This window comes from Nerophis ophidion, linkage group LG08 (assembly GCF_033978795.1).
Source record: "Nerophis ophidion isolate RoL-2023_Sa linkage group LG08, RoL_Noph_v1.0, whole genome shotgun sequence".
Taxonomy (NCBI): Eukaryota; Metazoa; Chordata; class Actinopteri; order Syngnathiformes; family Syngnathidae; genus Nerophis; species Nerophis ophidion.
The window spans coordinates 57,724,711-57,744,535 of record NC_084618.1 but is presented as its reverse complement, the minus strand read 5'-3'; the positions used below and the strand labels follow the sequence as shown (position 1 = coordinate 57,744,535).

At 39.3% G+C, this 19,825-nt stretch overlaps 1 protein-coding gene and 1 non-coding gene across 2 annotated transcripts in view; both read left to right on the top strand.

The window, feature by feature from the left end:
• The window catches only part of fam20cb (FAM20C golgi associated secretory pathway kinase b), a 137,310-nt gene that overhangs the window by 106,079 nt on the left and 11,406 nt on the right, over positions 1–19,825 (top strand). Inside the window, exons 4-5 of the mRNA XM_061909068.1 lie at positions 7,303–7,395; positions 17,971–18,086. Of these exons, the coding sequence (XP_061765052.1) occupies positions 7,303–7,395; positions 17,971–18,086 (209 nt within the window). The remainder of the gene's footprint in view (positions 1–7,302; positions 7,396–17,970; positions 18,087–19,825) is intronic.
• On the top strand, positions 17,793–17,865 carry trnar-ccu (transfer RNA arginine (anticodon CCU)). Its single transcript has one exon. It is a non-coding gene; the product is annotated as a tRNA-Arg (tRNA).

Sequence of the window (19,825 nt, the reverse complement as noted above, 5' to 3'; positions counted from 1 at the left end):
TTTTTTACAACTCCCCTATTAAATGGGCTCGTCCCACCTACAGTTTCAGTGAATGCTACTTACTGAAAAGACGCAGTGAAGGTCATCTCCAAAGTTGCTATGCAGGTAGAACTAACCCACTGCTGTAGTGTTGCCTTTGTGCATATGCATAATGCTGTTAAAGGACGTGTTTCCAGGCCAGCACATATGGTGTATACTGTACATTATGTGCAGGTAGATGTTTCCGCAAGAGCTGTACTCTCCATTCACCTTCTCACACTGTGCCGTGTTTGCTGTTATAAACCACCACGCCCCCACTGGCTGCTGTGGGGCCCCTGAGACCTTGGAAGCTGCAGCCAAGAAAGTGTCTGTCCAGCCAGTGTAAACTATGTGTTTACCTTGGGCCCCCCTGGGGTCAGCCAGGGCACGCTGGGCTCGGTATGTCTCACCTGCTGCCATTGATCACGCCTCTGATGTCAGGACAGACAGGCGGCTGTACAGCGGCACCACATTGTGCATGAAAAACACATATATTTTTTTCTTGCACCATTTGGCTACCAGAGGAGCTTCTGGTGGCAGCTCGGTGCAAAATAGTGTATAACTCAGCATAAATCGTTCTCCAGTGGAACCTCTATCCATGAACTTAATTGGTTCCTCAACATGGTTTTCCAACCAAATTGTTGGTATGCTGAAGCAGAACTCCCCATAAAAATCAATGTAAACAATAATATTATCTAGCCTGGACAAAAGTCCCTAATTTTGCAAAAAAAAAAAAAAAAAGCACACTTTGAAGACACTATAATGTACAGTTGTGGTCAAAAGTTACACTTGTAATGAACATAATGTCATGGCTGTCTTGAGTTTCCAATAATTTCTACGACTCTTATTTTTTTGTGATTGAGTGTTGGTCACAAAAAACATTCATGAAGTTTGGTTCTTTTATGGATTTATTATGGGTCTACTGAAAACGTGACCAAATCTGCTGAGTCAAAAGTATACATACAGCAAAGTTAATATTTGGTTACATGTTTCAATGGCAAGTTTCACTGCAATAAGGCACTTTTGGTAGCCACTAAAAAGCTTTTGGCAAGCTTCTGGTTGAATTTTTGACCACTCCTCTTGGCAAAATTTCTTGGTTTTCTGACATGGACTTTTTTCTTCAGCACTGTCCACACGTTGAAGTCAGGACTTCGGGAAAGCCATTCTAAAACCGTAATTCTAGCCTGATTTAGCCATTCCTCTGTGTTTGGGGTTATTGTCCTGTTGGAACACCCAACTGCGCCCAAGACCCAACCTCTGGGCTGATGATTTTAGGTTGTCCTGAAGAATTTGGAGGTAATCCTCCTTTTCCATTGTCTCATTTACCCTCTGTAAAGCACCAGTTTCATTGGCAGCAAAACAGGTTCAGAGCATAATACCACCACCACCTCGCTTGACGGTAGGAACGGTGTCCCTGGGATGAAAGGCCTCACCTTTTCTCCTCCAAACATATTGCTGGGTTATTTGGCCATCACATAGACAAAGTTAAGACCTTCTGTAGGAAACTTCTGCGGTCAGATGAAATGAACATGCACACACAAACACACAAACTAAAAAAAATTAAATAATTTTACTTTGTGTCTGGGAATATGTGTAGCATTGCTTAACAATCTGTGAGTTTCGGAGTTATAAACAAGCAGTGGTTTCATGTAGTCACCGCTAGCGTTAGCACAAACTGCCAGTGTGAGGCCATCCTTCATCGGCATGTGTCCCGGTAGTGCCGTCTCCTCCACTGCTGTGGCATCTTATTCGGTCTTACCACAATTAAATACTTGCTCAGGAACAAATCCCCTTCGCTAATAAAATCCTCAAAGTGAAGGTGCCGCAGGCTAAATATGTAGCAAAAATCCTAGGTCGGTGGTTGTCCAGCAACCCGAAGCGGTACAGACTGTGAAAGTTTGGACACAGTTAAAGCGTTTTCTGATCACACAAAGTGATCTCGAAGACCAACTGACACAGCTCTGCTTGGCGCATGCTACGACAATTGTAGAAATAACCTCGTCAGAAGTGCCGCGGGTTTTGAAACCCTTTTGAGATGGCGGCACCGGTATGTACGGGTTGTAAACAAGATGTTACATAGGGGGCTTCGCCTCTTCAAAATGGCCTTGCCCATAATTACAGGAAGGGATGTCATCAAAATGACAGCCCCATAGGGCTTTCAGTGACACACAAAATAAATGACTGAATGAATAAATAAATGAAGCGTTTGTATGCCGAGACATGGTCCGCATACAGAGGCACAGAGAGGCATATTTGGCGCGATGTAAGCGTTTGCAAGCCGAAAATAACACAAATACAGGCATTCGTCAATCAAGGTTCCACTGTGTTTGTACATATTGTACAAAATCTTTGCCCTCCTGGTTGTTTTCTCCCAGTCTTCTACATACAGCGTGCTCAAATATTTATGAAGCCTAGACTTTACTATGTGGTCATGCATTTATGTATGTTTCCCTCGCTTTGCTCACGACAACGTTTTTTAGGGCTCGCAGAAGCATGGAAGTCAAAAGTCTGAAATGTGTCCGTTTTTGACAAAAATGATCCCATCCATCCATCCATCCATCCATTTCCTACCGCTTGTCCCTTTTTGGGTAATAATCACTGCATGTAATTAGAGTTTTAGATGTTTTCGTTGTTGTTTTCTTAAACTTCTGAGTCTCATTTGCATGCATGCACACAGCTCCTTTTTTCCGAGGGGTCTGGCCGTCAATGCCGCAGTCAGGAAGTAATATACTGTACTGCCATTAAGTTGAATGTGTCAGTCTTGTCATTTTGTGAAGCCGTGCAAAGTGTTCTTACTGTAATACACATCAGCTGTTTTTGTTTTGTTTTTGTTTTTTATATGTGAAGGCCTTGAAATATTCCTATTATATTTAAATGGTCTCACAACCATGAATGATTTGCAGGGGCGTTGCTTCACCCCTTATCTTCCAGACATACATTCTTAATTCCCATACACATACGTTCTTCTTCAAGGAGAAGGTGGATGCTCTATATCAGTGGTTCTCAACCTTTTTTCAGTGATGTACCCCCTGGGAACATGCTTTTAATTCAAGTACCCCCTAATCAGAGCAAAGCATTTTTGTTTGAAAAAATAGAGATAGAGAAGTAAAATACAGCACTATATCATCAGTTTCTGATTTATTAAAGTGTATAACAGTGCAAAATATTGCTAATTTGTAGTGGTCTTTCTTTAACTATTAGAAAAATATATATAAAAATAACTAAAAACTTGTTGAAAAATAAACAAGTGATTCAATTATAAAAAATAAAGATTTCTACACATAGAAGTAATCATCAACTTAAAGTGCCCTCTTTGGGGATTGTAATAGAGAGCCATCTGGATTCATGAACTTCATATTAAACATTTCTTCACAAAAAAATACATCTTTAACATCAATATTTATGGATCATGTCCACAAAAAATCTAGCGGTCAACACTGAATATTGCATTGTTGCATTTCTATTTCACATTTTTTGAATTTACAATTATATTTTGTTAAAATTGTATTCAATAAATATATTTATAAAGTATTTCTGAATTTTTGCTATTTTTAGAATATTTTTGAAAAATCTCACGTACCCCTTGGCATACCTTCAAGTACCCCCAGGGGTCCGCGTACCCCCAATTGAGAACCACTGCTCTATATAACTTAAGTGACATTTGAATCGGAATCTGATATCTACCCTTATTACGTGGCTTCTCCTAGAACTATGTCTTAAGCTACTTTTAATCATAGCGATTACAAAACCCCTCATTGCAATTCTAAATTGTTGGCGTGTATATAAGCAGCTTCTAGTGTTGTTTTGTCTCCCTGAGAAGACACAGCTATGTGGTGAGGATATGTGAAATATTTCATTCAGGCCGAAGGACAGTGAATTACTTGTGCTAGAATGTTTGCTCATGCCTATTCCGAAAAGGATTTTCTCTAACACTGACAGCTCTGTTCTGAAATAAATAGTTGTGTACTCAATTTTCCTTTAAACGGTTGTTTTTATTTGAATAAGTGGGCTTGATGAGCGTGCCATACATTATTTTGGAGTCTTATCTTGGACATAGATGGGTGTAGTATGGATAAGTAGTATGGCCGTGCCAAATTCTAGCTTCCGCCACCTTAGTCATGGCTATTGTGTCCTTGAGCAAGTCACTTCACCCTTGCTCCTGATGGGTCGTGGTTGGGGCCTTGCATGGCAGCTTCCGCCATCAGTGTGTGAAAGTGATGTATAATATAAAGCGCTTTGGATATCATTCCTGGTATAGTAATATAAATACAGACTGTTTACCATTTATAGCAAATCCTGCAGTGGAAATGATGGATGGATGGATAGGACTTTATTGTCATTACACTTAAAAAGTACAACGACAATGCATTTTCAGGACAAACCTGTCCAAGAACAGACATACAGCGCCCCGTAAAAAAGGTAAAATTTAAAATGTAAAAATTCGAAATAGGAGGAGGAAAAAAGCAATCTCATACTAAAGTCCTGGAGAGGGGCCTATTTGAGACTGGGAAAAAACCTAGATTAAAGCCCATATATAGACATACAACCCGAAACTTGCAACAAGGGGGTAAGGGGCTGGTCATCCGGCTCAAAGCTGCCACCACCAGGGGCGCTGATCTGTTTGCTATTATATGTGTGGAATGTGGAGAGTGGGGTCCGTGTGTCTGTGTGTGGCGTGTATTTTCCATGGATGTATTTTGCGTGTGTTTTTAAAGCCTGCAAAGTGACTTTGTTCTGCGACCTTGGTGCTCTCGTAAGGTATTATTGTGATAACACAGCCAGTCAGTCCAACAAAAGTCAACAAACAACATGCGTGTCTTCATAAGACACAGGGAAGGAATTTTTAGAGTCTTTGCTGGACTGACATTTTGGGAGAATCTTGAAGCAACGACCCAGCCAAGTCACTCCAGCCACGAGAAATAATCCAGATTTGAATGTTTGTGTTTGAGCGAGCAAAACCAAATTCAAACTTTTCACTCTATTTATTTCTGGTTCTCAAATTCTTCATGCTTTGCCATGCACAGCAGATGGCGTGTCCAAAATGATGTCCAAGTTGTGATATAGTCCACAATCACAAAAGTCTGAGTTCCCACAGCGCTGCCCATCTTTCAATCATTTGTGGCTGCTTTGGGGTACCTTGAACAGCTGCCTTCGTCTTCCAGTTTGTTGATATACCAGGACAACACTTACTCCAATCAGCAGATGTCCAGATGTGATTCAGAACACTGTAGATATCTTCAATGTCCTCGACTAAAAGGGTTACTAAGCACACAGCACTCCGCTTTTCCCAAGAGTTTATTGTGTGTACAGCAACAAACTTTCCGTCAGGACGGGCAGCTTCACCCACACCAGAGCTTCTCGTAAAGAAGATCTTGTCAAATCCGTTGAGCGGCCAGTTATCAGTGAAGAGCAGTGCAAAAAGCGGCTCCAAGAAAGACAAGACAGAACAAAGGAGAGATAAGGGAGAGGGAAGGGAAAGTGTCCACCTTCAATGAGAGCCAGAGAGAAATGTTGAGATAAATATAAGTCTGTTTTAATGTACTTATCAATACAAACAAGCATTTGTCGATCCCTCCAGAATATCACAGGCTTTTTTTGGTGATCATTGCGGCCCAAAATCGCTGATTTTTTCTGCAGCTTTTTCAAAAAATTATGGCGAAAGTTGCGATGATTTGAGGTGTATTTGTTCAATAACATTGCACCAGTTTTGGAATTTATAATTCTTTTTTTAAATCAATGTTATTAACAGTAATAATACATTGTAATTACTTCTTAAGACACTCAAAGACATTGTGTAACCTTAACTCCAAAGACTTCAAGGTATCGAACAAAATGTGCTCCTATTATGCACAAACATATTGTTGTTTTACTTGTTTTGTTACTAGTTCAAGACTTATTATTTAAAATGTATTGCACCAGCTTGTGATTTCATCCATTATAAATTAAATGGTAAATGGGTGATACTTGTATAGCGCTTTTCTAACTAGCTTTGGAACATGCAAAAGATTAATAGCTATATTTATTTTTGTAAAAGCCTTATTATTGTATACCATATAACAGTTATAGTATGAATAAATATTGAAGTAGTCATATTTGTATAGTAATAATATTATCTCAAGCTGAATTTAAAAGCTGATGGCTAAATTAGGGCCACTGAATATGTTTCATAAACCGATTAGTCGAATAACCGTTAGGATAGTCGATGATGACTATCATCAAAATAGTCATTAGTTGCATCCCCAGATAATGATATATATGTTCCTTGTTTGTCAACATAAGAAGCAAAAATAACAGCGGATGCTCGGTATAATATGATGGGTTGGACCATTGCATATTTGAACTGTCCCTATGCTGACGTCATAGATATGTTGTCAAGGATTAAGAATACCTACAAACAAAATAACTGTCTATGTTTGTCAAATACTTTGAAGGGCATGATCATGTGGAGAAAGATGGCTAAAGGGCTAATCAAGAGGAAGGAAATTGAGGACTTTTCAGTGAGTGAATGTGCTCCTGGGCACCATGTTGGTGTGGTTAATGACTGGGGCACATGTCAGCTACGCAGCTGTGGAGGTAGCGAGCCAGCCAAGGAGAGGAGAGAGATGGATGCAACAGAGGAGGATAGGGAGAGGTGGAGCGATTAAGATGTGGTCACACAGGGAAGGGAAATGATCAGGGAGGGGAATAAAGAAGAAGGATAAGTGAGAGAAGTTGCCAAGATATTTTCCAGTCTTCTCATCTTCCTCCAGAAAGCTGAAGATTATTTGCAATCCTTGCTTCTGTGATCAATAAAAACAAAGAAAAGTGGGAGGATAGCTCACAAAATACTTCAAAAATCACAATTTTTTTATTTATTTTTTTTATTTTATTTTTTTTTTTACACTTTTGCCCTGCTCCGTTCTGGCTACTATTCCATCAGTGCCAGCTTTTTAAGTCTTAAAGAGCCTCTCTCACTTCTTGTAAGAGCTTTAAAAGCACAATGTCTGCGGGAAGCAATTTTTCAGCTGGATCAGAGACGGACAGAAATAGATACACAGCAGGAACAGGGATGGCTACTTCAGGAGGAAGACTTTGACCTTAAATTGTCCTTTCTCCTCCTCGAGGGTGTTCAGAGAGATGTTTGGATTGTGGCCTTGGTTTGCTGACAAAGCAAAAAAAAGGTGCACATGTGTGAAGCCATACTTGTCTGTGTAGGAAAAATACATCCGTTGTTTCATTTGTCGACTTAGGGATGTTGTTTCAATCAAACCCACTGTCTAAATATCATTTTATTTGTCCTTGCAGGCAGACTCGTGAACAGGAGACGCCCCCAGACTTTTTCTATTTCTCTGACTTTGAGAGACACAATGCTGAGATTGCTGCCTTTCACCTAGACAGGTAAGATGAAGTATCCATGGAAAATACACACAGGTTCAGCAAAAACGTTGTCAGTTAAAATTGATCAAACCCCGTGGTTATTGTTGTCATGTCACACACGCTTTGGTCAAAGATTGCAAAATGTCAGAAAAGATTTGCATAACTTTTTTTTCCCAATACTGAAAATCTGTCGTATCGATCACTGACTACTTTAACTAAAATCCATGTCCCGGAAGGCGGAAATTGTGTTAATGGTGGCGGCCAATGCAGAAATATCCACCAACACATGGACTGCATCATGAAATGTACTAAGTAAAAAAGTTAAACATTTCTTATTCTATCATTGTTATTAACCACAGATACCCTCGATGGCCACATGAAAATTTGTCTACATTAAAATGTGTTTTTCCACTCCATGCTACCTCTTTACCATTTATTAGAAAAACAATATGGCCTGTAGCTAAACCAGCTCTTCTCAAATAATGAGGCAGGCGCTGTGCCCCCAGGAAACATGCTTTATCAGTATCATACAGCATCATACTTCAAACACTGCTTTGAAAAGCTTTGCACTAAAAAAATGTGCTCATCCTCATTTTGAAATCAGCACAAATTGTTTAGCTTTTTTGTATTTTTGTTTTGTAGGTTAAAGTGTTTTATATATTGGGCTACTGAATTAATGTTGCGGATTAATTTGAATTTAATATTATTTATTGACTTAATTGTATTTGTCAGTATTAAATGGTAATGTTTTTTACAATTTAAATAAGGATTCAATTATTTCAGACACATTGATGCACTTAAAATATTTTATGTTGCAGACTAAAAAACAATGTTAATAAAGTTATTCTTTATTGTAAGTTGAGCTGTATTTATTTTTGTTAGTTTATTTAATGTAATAAGTAAATAATGTTATGTCGAGGTGTACTTACTACAATTTCATAGAGAAATTATACTATGTATTCTTACAAAAAATCGGCCTTCATGTTGTCGTAGATTAAAACAACTACAAGAGGACAGTAAATTGTGTAATCCTTTATATTTATGAATGTAATGATTTATCTATTGAAATTTGTAAATGTTTATTTTTCATTGAAATACTGAACTAACCTTTGAACAAACAATGTTGTTCTTGTTGATGTTCTTAACATTCAGCTGAAAATACAGTCTCCCACAAGTTTTGATCCAACAAAGACACACTTTATCTTCGGTTTTGGAAATGTAGAATTTTGTTTCGTCCAATCTCTCCTAATATTGTGTATCTGCATTGCAGGTCCCCATCCACACCTACTTAAGAACCATTTCTTTCAGAAATACAAAGCAATTCTTACTATTTTCAGTGTCTGTCCGAGTGTTCACGCCTGATTGTTTGTTGGACAACATGGCAGCTTGTTTGTAAGAGGAAGGCACTGTGGATTACCCTCAATTTGATTGGTTGATTGAAGTGGTGGGGCCAATTTGAGAACGTGTGCATCCACAAGCCCTACACATTCTTTCATATGCACCATTTTTTTCAGGTTTCTATGCTAAATTTACGTTTTGTGCACTATGAACCTTTTCATGCAGAATCAATTCAGGTGTACCTAAATAAGTGTCCTACATAAAGAGTTGTTTGTTTGATGAAAATATATCCACATTAGTTGCTACCAAAGCAGCGATCAGTCTTTTTGTGGTCCATCATTCAAGGCAACAAGAGCACAATAAAACCAGTTCCTATACAGTCGTGATCAAAAGTCTGCATACACTTGTAAAGAACATAATGTCATGGCTGTCTTGAGTTTTGAAAACATTTTTAAAACTCTCATTTTTTTGTGATAGAGTGATTGGAGTACATACTAGATTTATGCTCTGGGCATGTTTTGCTGGCAAATGGAACTGGTGCATTAAATGGAACAATGAAAATGGAGGGTTACCTCCAAATTCTTCAGGACAGCCTAAAATCATCAGCCCAGAGGTTGGGTCTTGGGCGCAGTTGGGTGACAATGACAATGACCCCAAACACACGTCAAAAGTGGTAAAGGAATGGCTTAATCAGGCTAGAATGAAGGTTTTAGAATGGCCTTCCAAAAGTCCTGACTTAAACGTGCTGAAGAAACAAGTCCATGTCAGAAAACCAACAAATTTAGCTGAACTGCACCAATTTTGTCAAGAGGAGTGGTCAAAAATTCAACCCGAAGCTTGCCAGAAGCTTGTGGATGACTACCATGAGTGCCTTACTGCAGTGAAACTTGCCAAGGGACATGTAACCAAATATTAACTTTGCTGTATGTATACTTTTGACTCAGCAGATTTGGTCACATTTTCAGTAGACCCATAATATATTCATAGAAGTACCAAACTTGATGAATGTTTTTGTGACCAACAGGTGTGTGCTCCAATCACTCTATCACAAAAAAATAAGAGTTATAGAAATGATTGGAAACTCAACTCATAAAAAAAAATACTTTTGTATAGCACCTTTGAAAAAATATTTCTAAAATGTCTTATACTATTTGATTCATTCCAAGAAAATAGCAGCCTTGTACAACACTGTGCAAGAAATGGCCATGAACATCAATCTATTCAAGTTCCATTGTGACTTAGTTAAAAAACACAGAGTACATTGGACCTTGTAGTCCAGGAGGTAATGAAGTTCCCAAAAATTCTCACATTGCACTTAATGTTTCAGTCACCGTTGGTGACTAAAAGGTCAAGTTTAGCCTTCTCCGTGATCATAGATGGACAATGTCCTGTTTGATGTCCTGCTGCTTTTACGCCTGCCCTGATTGCTAATCTGTGTCTCCTTGTGTCAGCTCATTAAGCACCTGGCAGGGAGGAAGACTAAGCTGCACAACGCTACATGTGAAGGGCACCTCTGCCTCCTTGTAAAGATTTGCATTTTGGTGCCATTATTTTAAATAAAGACCAGCATACTAATGTTGGAATCAAGATTTTATAAAACAGGAGCGCTTATGAATAATGGACACATTAATTAAAAAGCCCTAAAATGTTTTTTTTTGTGGGCGATGTCGTCACTCGTGTTTTTCCGAAAAGGACTCGAGTCAGAGCCGCCGCTCTAACAACACTGCAGGTGGAAACATGTAAAGTGGTGCGACATTTCCTCATATTCTTGTTAAAAACATGAATACCTTGCTCATACTGCAAAGCAGACATTGTTTTTATGACACCACATTTGTGGTTAGCTTGATGGCTGATGTATAAGTTGTTACCACACGAGCTAGCTAACAATTGGAGATTAAGTTGTCCATCCATCCATCCATTTCCTACCGCTTATTCCCTTTGGGGTCGCGGGGGGGGGCGCGCTGGTGCCTATCTCAGCTACAATCAGGCGGAAGGCGGCGTACACCCTGGACAAGTTGCCACCTCATTGCAGGGCCAACACAGATAGACAGACAACATTCACACTCACATTCACACACTAGGGCCGATTTAGTGTTGCCAATCAACCTATCCCCAGGTGCATGTCTTTGGAAGTGGGAGGAAGCCGGAGTACCCGGAGGGAACCCACGCATTCACGGGGAGGACATGCAAACTCCACACAGAAAGATCCCGAGCCCGGTATTGAACCCTGACTACTCAGTACCTACGTATTGTGAGGCAGACGCACTAACCCCTCTTCCACCGTGAAGCCCAGATTAAGTTGTGTGAAATAGAAATCTAACCATCATTTTAGCCAAAGTCCGCTAGCTAAACTTTGTCTGAATCATTTCAAGTTCCGTATTTTTCGGACTATAAGGCGCACTTTAAAATTCTTTCATTTTCTCAAAAATCGACAGTGGGTCTTATAAACCCGGTTGTTGAAAATTCTGAAGAAATTGGTGCAGTTTCAAAAGCACAATGAGCTTAGACATGGTCTCAGTGTATCTACAAAGCCAGGACTAAACTTTAAGTCACAGTGTTTCTGGGATTGAACAAAGAACACAACATGTAAACCCTAACTCAACAAACCGTAAGAAACGGAAGTAAAAACTATTCAAAAGGCTTAAGTTCACTCGTGTTTGACAGAGACATTTTGGGGCAATGAGGGTGCGAAATGATGATATGTTTCGAAGCAGAAGACATAAAACAACAGGTTTTAGGTTTCATGTTGTTCGAAGAGGAGTAGCCACAGTCACCATTTACTGTTTACCTCTAGCTCGGCCCAGGTAGAAACCGTTTGCTTGCCTAACAGAATTGCTATTGTGACATCCAGTGGACACATTTAGAACAGCAGTTTCTTTCGTTCAAATAAAAAAAGCAGCTCATGTTAATACTTGGCAAACTCATCACGCGGGCCAGATAAAACATGTATGAGACCCCTGACCTATGTCATCCTGTTCACACCTTGAAACCGTTTTTACTGCTTTCATACTTCAATGCCTCTATTAATTTAGTTGGTCAAAAACACGGCGCTGTACAGTGATGCCCTGAGTTTAGAGAGGCCGTGAGTCTCAAAGAATAAACGCCGGGTTTCCCACAACCAGCATCTGACCCAACAATGACTGCAGCCTCCGTACTTTGCCGAGCAGCACGCTCTTTTGGTTCTTCCTGCTGGAGGGAGCGTCATGAAAAGACAGGAAACATCAGAAGGCTTTGGCTTGTTGCGGCAATGTCGGCGCTTCTTTTTTATTTTTTATTTTTTGGTTTCAAAAGTTGGGAGTGAGGTTACAACACTTGTCCGCTCACATGTTAACGGGGGCCACAGAGGGGGGAAACGTTGAATCCGCTCTCGTCTTTCCTTCAGGCGCAATGACACAGTTGTGCATAAATTGCATTAGCAGCAGCTTTTGTCAACAGCCTGCTACACATCTGGTCCTTCTCTCTCCCTACACACACACACACGCACACTGCTGGCGTGTGTGTGCGAGTGTGTGTGGGTTAAAGGGAAGAGGAGGAAACCAATGGCATGAAAGGCTCTATGCCCATTCTAAATATAAGCCAGGAAGAGTTTGCCAAAAGCAGCACTTTATTTTTTTCCCTTTATTTTGTCTGTTCTAAGTTAGACCTTGGCTGCAGAGCTGCTGCCGCTGCTGGTGTTGCAGAGTGAGGCTGCACCGCCTCCCAGGGGGCCCATAGCCGCACAAAAGGCTCCTTTAAAGCAGCACTAACTTAGCCAGTGCCACCTCTCTTATAGGCTATACGCCGCCATTAACACACTTCATTATGTGATTGGATTCACTTCAGGTGGAAAAAGAGAGCAATCACAGCCTTTTATTAAAGGCCTACTGAAATGAGATTTTCTTATTTAAACGGGGATAGCAGGTCCATTCTATGTGTCATACTTGATAATTTCGCGATATTGCCATATTTTTGCTGAAAGGATTTACTAGAGAACATCAACGATAAAGTTCGCAACTTTTGGTCGCTAATAAAAAAGCCTTGCCTGTACCGGAAGTAGCAGACGATGTGCGCATGACGTCACGGGTTGTGGAGCTCCTCACATCTGAACATTGTTTACAATCATGGCCACCAGCAGCAAGAGCAATTCGGACCGAGAAAGCGACGATTTCCCCATTAATTTGAGCGAGGATGAAAGATTCATGGATGAGGAAAGTGAGAGTGAAGGACTAGAAAATAAAAAATTAAATGAAAATAAGACTATTCAGTGGGAGCGATTCAGATGTTATAGACAAATTTACTAGGATAATTCTGGAAAATCCCTTATCTGCTTATTGTGTTACTAGTGTTTTAGTGAGATTATATGGTCGTACCTGTTCAACCTGAAGGTCGGCCCCGCACCTTTCTTCAGCACCAGTCGACGGGTAGTGGCAATGCCCATCTCTGCCCTTCGCAAGGGACCCTCTTTAAAACGCGATCTTTCGAAATGATCGCTGAATAATACACTGTACTTTGTGTGTGTGGTCCAGTCCAACCGTGTTCGCTTGACATCTCTGTTCCATAGTAAAGCTTCACCGTCATCGTTCAGGAATGTAAACAATGAAACACCGGCTGTGTTTGTGTTGCTAAAGGCGGCCACAATACACCGCTTCCCACCTACAGCTTTCTTCTTTGACGTCTCCATTATTCATTTAACGAATTGCAAAGGATTCAGCAACACAGATGTCCATAATACTGTGGAATTATGCGATTAAAACAGATGACTTATAGCTGTGAACGGTGCTGGAACAATATGTCCTCTACAATGCGTGACGTCACATGCAAATAAATTCTTTAAAATTCCTACAATGTGAATTCCAGGATTTTTTTTTTCACATTCTGTCTCTCACAGTTGAAGTGTACCTATGATGAAAATTACAGACCTCTGTCATCATTTTAAGTGGGAGAACTTGCACAATCGGTGACTGACTAAATACTTTTTTGCCCCACTGTATACATATATGTATATATATATATATATATATATATGTATATGTGTGTGTGTGTGTGTGTGTGTGAACACGCTCATTTTTGTGGGATGCTGAAATGACACTAGGGACCTGTTTGTCGGACACGGAACATTTTCTTTACATTAATGTTGGACTAAAACGAGTGTGGTTGTGTTTCTGCTGCTGCTTCAAACTTTATTCATTACAATTGTTGTTGTAGATTCCTAAAGTAGCCTTAAGCTTGACGCTCTTCTACTATCACATTCACTCCGCTTGCTGCGGCAACAACAAAACAAAACTCCAGACGTTCTTCTTCGTTTGTATGGTTTTCTTGTGATCTTAATAATTCAAAACATAAAACAGTCACGATGTGGGAACAAATGAATGACAAAATAAAGAGAATTTGTTGCAGTACTAGTTAGAAAAAGTATGAATGAGAATAAGTATGAGTGAGGTCAAAAAACTGTGTGGCTCGATTCCACCGCACCTGACAGCAATTACCCATGACACCTTGCGTCCAAAACCCCCCTTACCACACAGATCCTTCCGCCATATATGCACTTAAAACAGTTACGTCATCAAATCATTTTGACAAATGTAATAATTACACCTAAAGTGAGATTTATATAATTACTCTAAGCATTCAATATATACATTTTCTTATCATGCAAATAAAGTAAATAGTCCCCTTTTGGCTGAATAAACATAAAGCACCTTCCATAAAATGTAAAATAACTTAAACAGTATTTAGGCTCCTACAGTTGTATTTATTCATTGTGGTTCATCACTAACAGAGGTTAGGAGCAATTTATCGATAGTTGCAGTGTCGCCATATTGAGATATTTTTGAGATTGTGAGCCATGAATTACATATCACAATGGAAGGAAAGGAACCTTTCTCCATGGGGCGGAATAGTCACACACTCTCAATTATTGGATCTGGGTTCGAATCCCAGTTGGGTGGTTTGGTATTCCGTTTTGTTTCACCTCCATTGTAGTTTAACAGAGACAGGGTTCCCTAATTATTTTTGTCATTAATGCCCAAAATCTACTCTCAAGGAGACCCAGCTTAGCTGAGTGGTTAATACCGTTGCCTCTCCAAAAAGTGCTTCTGGGTTCGAGTCCCAGTAGGCCTTATAGGGAACTTGGAAAAGTTAGTGTTTTATCGCATTTCGATCATAGTTTACTGAGACAAGTTAATCATTAAATATGTCATTGGGGCTCAAAATCTGTACTTAAGAAGACCCAAGATAACTGAGTTGTTAACACCAATAAATGTTAACCAAGGTTTACTGGGTTCAAATCTCAGTCAGAGTGACTGGCTTAAAGTAAAGCTAAGTGCTAGTTAGTTAATTAACTTATAATTAAAAAATTAAGTATGGGTAATAATAATCAATAACAAATAGTCTGTAGTCCAAAAAGCTAATGTTGGTAAGTCTACCATCGTAATTGCTAGGCTGAGATGGGTGAGAATGGGATGGGAATATGAATAAACATTAATAATTGTGGACGTTGACCAATGAGCTCTCCTGGGTCCGACAGACAATTATAATTGGTTGATAAAAAATAAAAATAAAAAAGAAATTGCAATTGGTTAATTACAAAAAGCTAATTAATTGTAATTACCAACAAAAACAATCTTATTTTTAATAAAAAAAATACAAGATTGATTTTTTTATTAACCAATTATTATTACCCATACTTACCTTTTAAAGTATTCGCTTTACTCTGTGTGGGGGAGATGAAACATTGTTCAGCATCCCAACTCCTCCTTACTTTGACTTGGCAAGCCAATGGACCTGCCTGGGATTTTAACCCAGTCCCCTTTGAATAGGAGCGCGCTGCTTTAACCACTCAGCTATCCACGATCGTTTGGAGATTTCAGGCCCCAATGACATATTTAATTGGGAACCTGTCTTAGTTAACTATGATGTACATACATACTCATTTACTGCACAGGCCTCTTGTCAACCTGCAGTCCACACTATATCTTATGTGTGACTGCCATCTACAGGTCACACTTGTCAGTACACAATGTATCAAATATAATTAATTTGAGGTCAGTTAACACAATCAGAATTAGACGCACAGGGTTATAAGGCACACAGTCGATTTTTTGAGAAAACGGAGGGATTTAAGTGCACCTTATAGTCCGAAAAATATGGTACATTTCTTACTACAAGTAACACTATCGAGAGAGCAGGAGGAGACAAAAAGCCATGCTCACTGCTAAGGTAGCTTGACTGAAAGTGAAACAATAGAATGTGTTCTCAGCACCCTGTAGGTGTCACAGCAGAGCGTAACCAGTTATAAAAAAGAAACTTGCAAGTTAGCAAAAATATAGAAAAAGTAGAGAGAAAATGATACAACAAATACACAAAGCTCGGTTGCCAAATGGGAAATGATCGTATTAGAACAGAGGTTTTTAACCTTGTTGGAGGTACCGAACCCCACCAGATTCATATGCGAATTCACCGAACCCGGACCGTAATAATAAAATGATATTATTAAAGAAATACTAATAAAGGTATATTTTAGAGACAGAAAGTTACAGGAATGTACACATGACCCCATGTTTACATCTCATTGTGCAACATGTGAATGTTTTAGTGGGAACTAAATGCGATATCTTAAAGGGGTACACATTATTTCCAAAGCAGGACCCCCCCACCCAGACATATAATAATCGTACACAGCTCATGAAAAACAATATGTTTGTAATTCTAAGTGGGCCAAAACACTTAAATTACAATATAATATCATGGAAATGACTGCTGTCATTTGATTATAATAATTAAACATCCATCCATCCATTTTCTACCGCTTATTCCCTTTTGGGGTCGCGGGGGGCGTTGGCGCCTATCTCAGCTACAATCGGGCGGAAGGCGGGGTACACCCTGGACAAGTCACCACCTCATCGCAGGGCCAACACAGATAGACAGACAACATTCACACTCACATTCACACACTAGGGCCAATTTAGTGTTGCCAATCAACCTATCCCCAGGTGCATGTCTTTGGAAGTGGGAGGAAGCCGGAGTACCCGGAGGGAACCCACGCATTCACGGGGAGAACATGCAAACTCCACACAGAAAGATCCCGAGCCTGGATTTGAACCCAGGACTGCAGGACCTTCGTATTGTGAGGCAGACGCACTAACCCCTCTTCCACCGTGAAGCCCATAATAAAACATTGAAATTGTTATTTAGCTCACACATATTGAAAATTAGAGTGAACATTTTCGGGAGGGGTATCCATAATACGCCAACAGGGAGAAGTTTTTATTTACACGATGAGTCGGTTGTGTCTTGACCTCCGCGGCAGAGGCTCCGCCGAACCCCTGAGGCTGACTCACTGAACCCCTAGGGTTCAATCGAACCCAGGTTAAGAACCACTGTACGAGAATAATCATATTTTGAGGGAAATTTTCTTTTTCTCCTCTATTTTCTTTCCTTCTCCATACGTTTCTGTAATCATCTGTCCTATTTATTTAATTTAAAGGGCACAAAATAATGGCACTTCACAAATTCGGCCTGAGCAGGAGAAACAATACAATAGTATAAAGTTAGAGATAGTTCCTTAGTTTTTTATGCTTTTTTTCTTAGTGTGTTTAATTCATATTTATTCTTTACTCCCTACCAACCTTTTTTTCCTCTCCTCCCCAAGTCACTCCCATCTTTAATCTGGTTATGTCCTCCTTCAGTCTGCCTTCAGGCCCCAGCCCATTAGCTGTTGTCAAGGGATATCAATTTTTAAAGAGCTAGGGTTGGTGTCATATTGAAGACATTGGCCGCAGATGCATAAAATCGACATTTGGCACATACACGACCGTGCCATCTTTAACTCCCTTCCTCACACAACAATACCACACTTAACCTGAGCTTCTACTTAAGCTGTTGGAGCTAAAAGCTCACAACCGCCGCAATGGCCGCACCCGCTGGTGTATGAATACTCTTTCCCGGAACGGATGGGGAAGTTATATCTCGATGGGCTTTTACACCAGGATGCTGTGTGAAGGTTAAAGCGGTGGTTGACTGCAAACATCACACTGCATCACTGATGTCACAGTGACCCCTGGTGGTAATGCCTTTGTTATGATGCACATGTGCATATGTGAACCCCAGTGGCCCAATGGACAAGGCACTGGCCTCCTAAGCCAGGGATTGTGGGTTCAAATTCCATCTGGGGTGGTCACATTTTGCATATTTTCACTAGCTTTAACCCATGATTGCATAATATCACGCAACCTCTACAATGTATAAAAAGCCTAATCCTGAATCATTCCCAATCTGCAGGATTCTGGACTTCCGCCGTGTGCCCCCTGTAGCTGGCCGACTTGTCAACATGACCAAGGAAATCCGAGATGTCACAAGAGATAAAAAACTCTGGCGGACATTCTTCATATCACCAGGTAGGAACACTGTAAATGAAATGTTCCTAATGCAAAGATAAACTAGTTTTTGCGCCTGAAATGTTGAGGATGTTATTAATATTAACAGGGGACTGACTGCATAAGCTTGCTTGCTTGCATCAAAGCGCCACACTTTTAATGAGCTGTGCAACTTTTGGTCGCATATCATGCACACTCCCATGGGAATGACTTTTCTTACAATCTCAGCAATTAATCCAAGTCATTGAAACCCTCCCAGGGCCATTAATCTTGTCTGAACACTGTTTCAAATGTGGTGTGCTTTGAATTCCTGAAGAGCAAAGAGAAGGTGCAGTCATGAAGAATGGAACTTGACCGTAACAAAATATTATCTAATTTGTCTTGCTATTGACCTAGAAAAGGAGCCGCAGGATTTTGCAAAATGTATATCAATGGCTTTGCTTCATTACAACTGCAATGTAATGATATTCAATCCAACAAGTATAATGTTACATATATCAGGACTAATCAACAGCAAAAAAAAAAAAAAAACAGCAAAGCGCTCTTTTTTATACTTTCACTTGTTTTGATGCAGCTTAAAGCGATGATGCGGTGTCGACTTTGATTTTTTTTTTAACATATTTAAAAAATTTTAAAAAGTTTAAAAAAACATTTTAATTTATCTGTCAGTTAAGCAGTCAAACTATTTATAAAACACGTTTTGTACATACAAATGCAACACTAAATGCTTTCCATATTTAAAAACATTGGCTGATGACACACACATCCCTCATCATTAATCACAAACCCACACACATACAGTTGAATGCATGGCTGAGTACAGAGGAGTGTCATAAAGTACAAAGTGTCATATAGAAGGTCTATGGTAAGGATTTTTACAGTAGATCAGTGAGTCAAAACTATATTCAAAAAACAAAAGATGCAGGGTACCACTTAGGTTTTTTGTTTTTTTAATATATAAAATGGAAAAATAAGCAGCTTGGATAGTGCCCCCGTGACCCTGAGAGAGACAAGCGGTAGAAAATGGATGGATGGATGGATGAAAAAAATGAAAAAGGCTGAAGACAAAACTATATATATAATAATAATAAAATAATAATAATGGATTAGATATTATATTATTCAGCACTTTTCTAATATTAAATACTCAAAGCGCTCACAGAGAAGTGAGAACCCAACATTCATTCACATCTGGTGGTGGTAAGCTACATTTGTAGCCACAGATGCCCTGGTGTAGACTGACGGAAGCGAGGCTGCCAGTTTGCATGTCCAGCCCCTCCGACCACCACCATATATATATATATATATATATATATATATATATATATATATATATATATATATATATATATATATATATATATATATATATATATATATATATATATATATAAATTAGAGGTGCAGGAAAAAATCGATTCGAATTTGAATCGCTGAATCGTTGTGCGATTCTGAATCGATTCTCATTTTTAAAAAATTGATTTTTTATTTTTTTAAATTTTTTATTCAATCCAACAAAACAATACACACCAATGCCATAACAATACATTACAATTCCAAAACTAAACCTGAGCCAGCAAGACTCAGAACTGCAATAAAAAGAGCAATTGAGAGGAGACACAAACACGACACAGAACAAACCAAAAGTAGTGAAACAAAAATGAATATTATCAACAACAGTATCAATATTACTTATAACTTCAGCGTAGCAGTGATTAAAAATCCCTCATTGACATTATCATTACACATTTATAAGAATA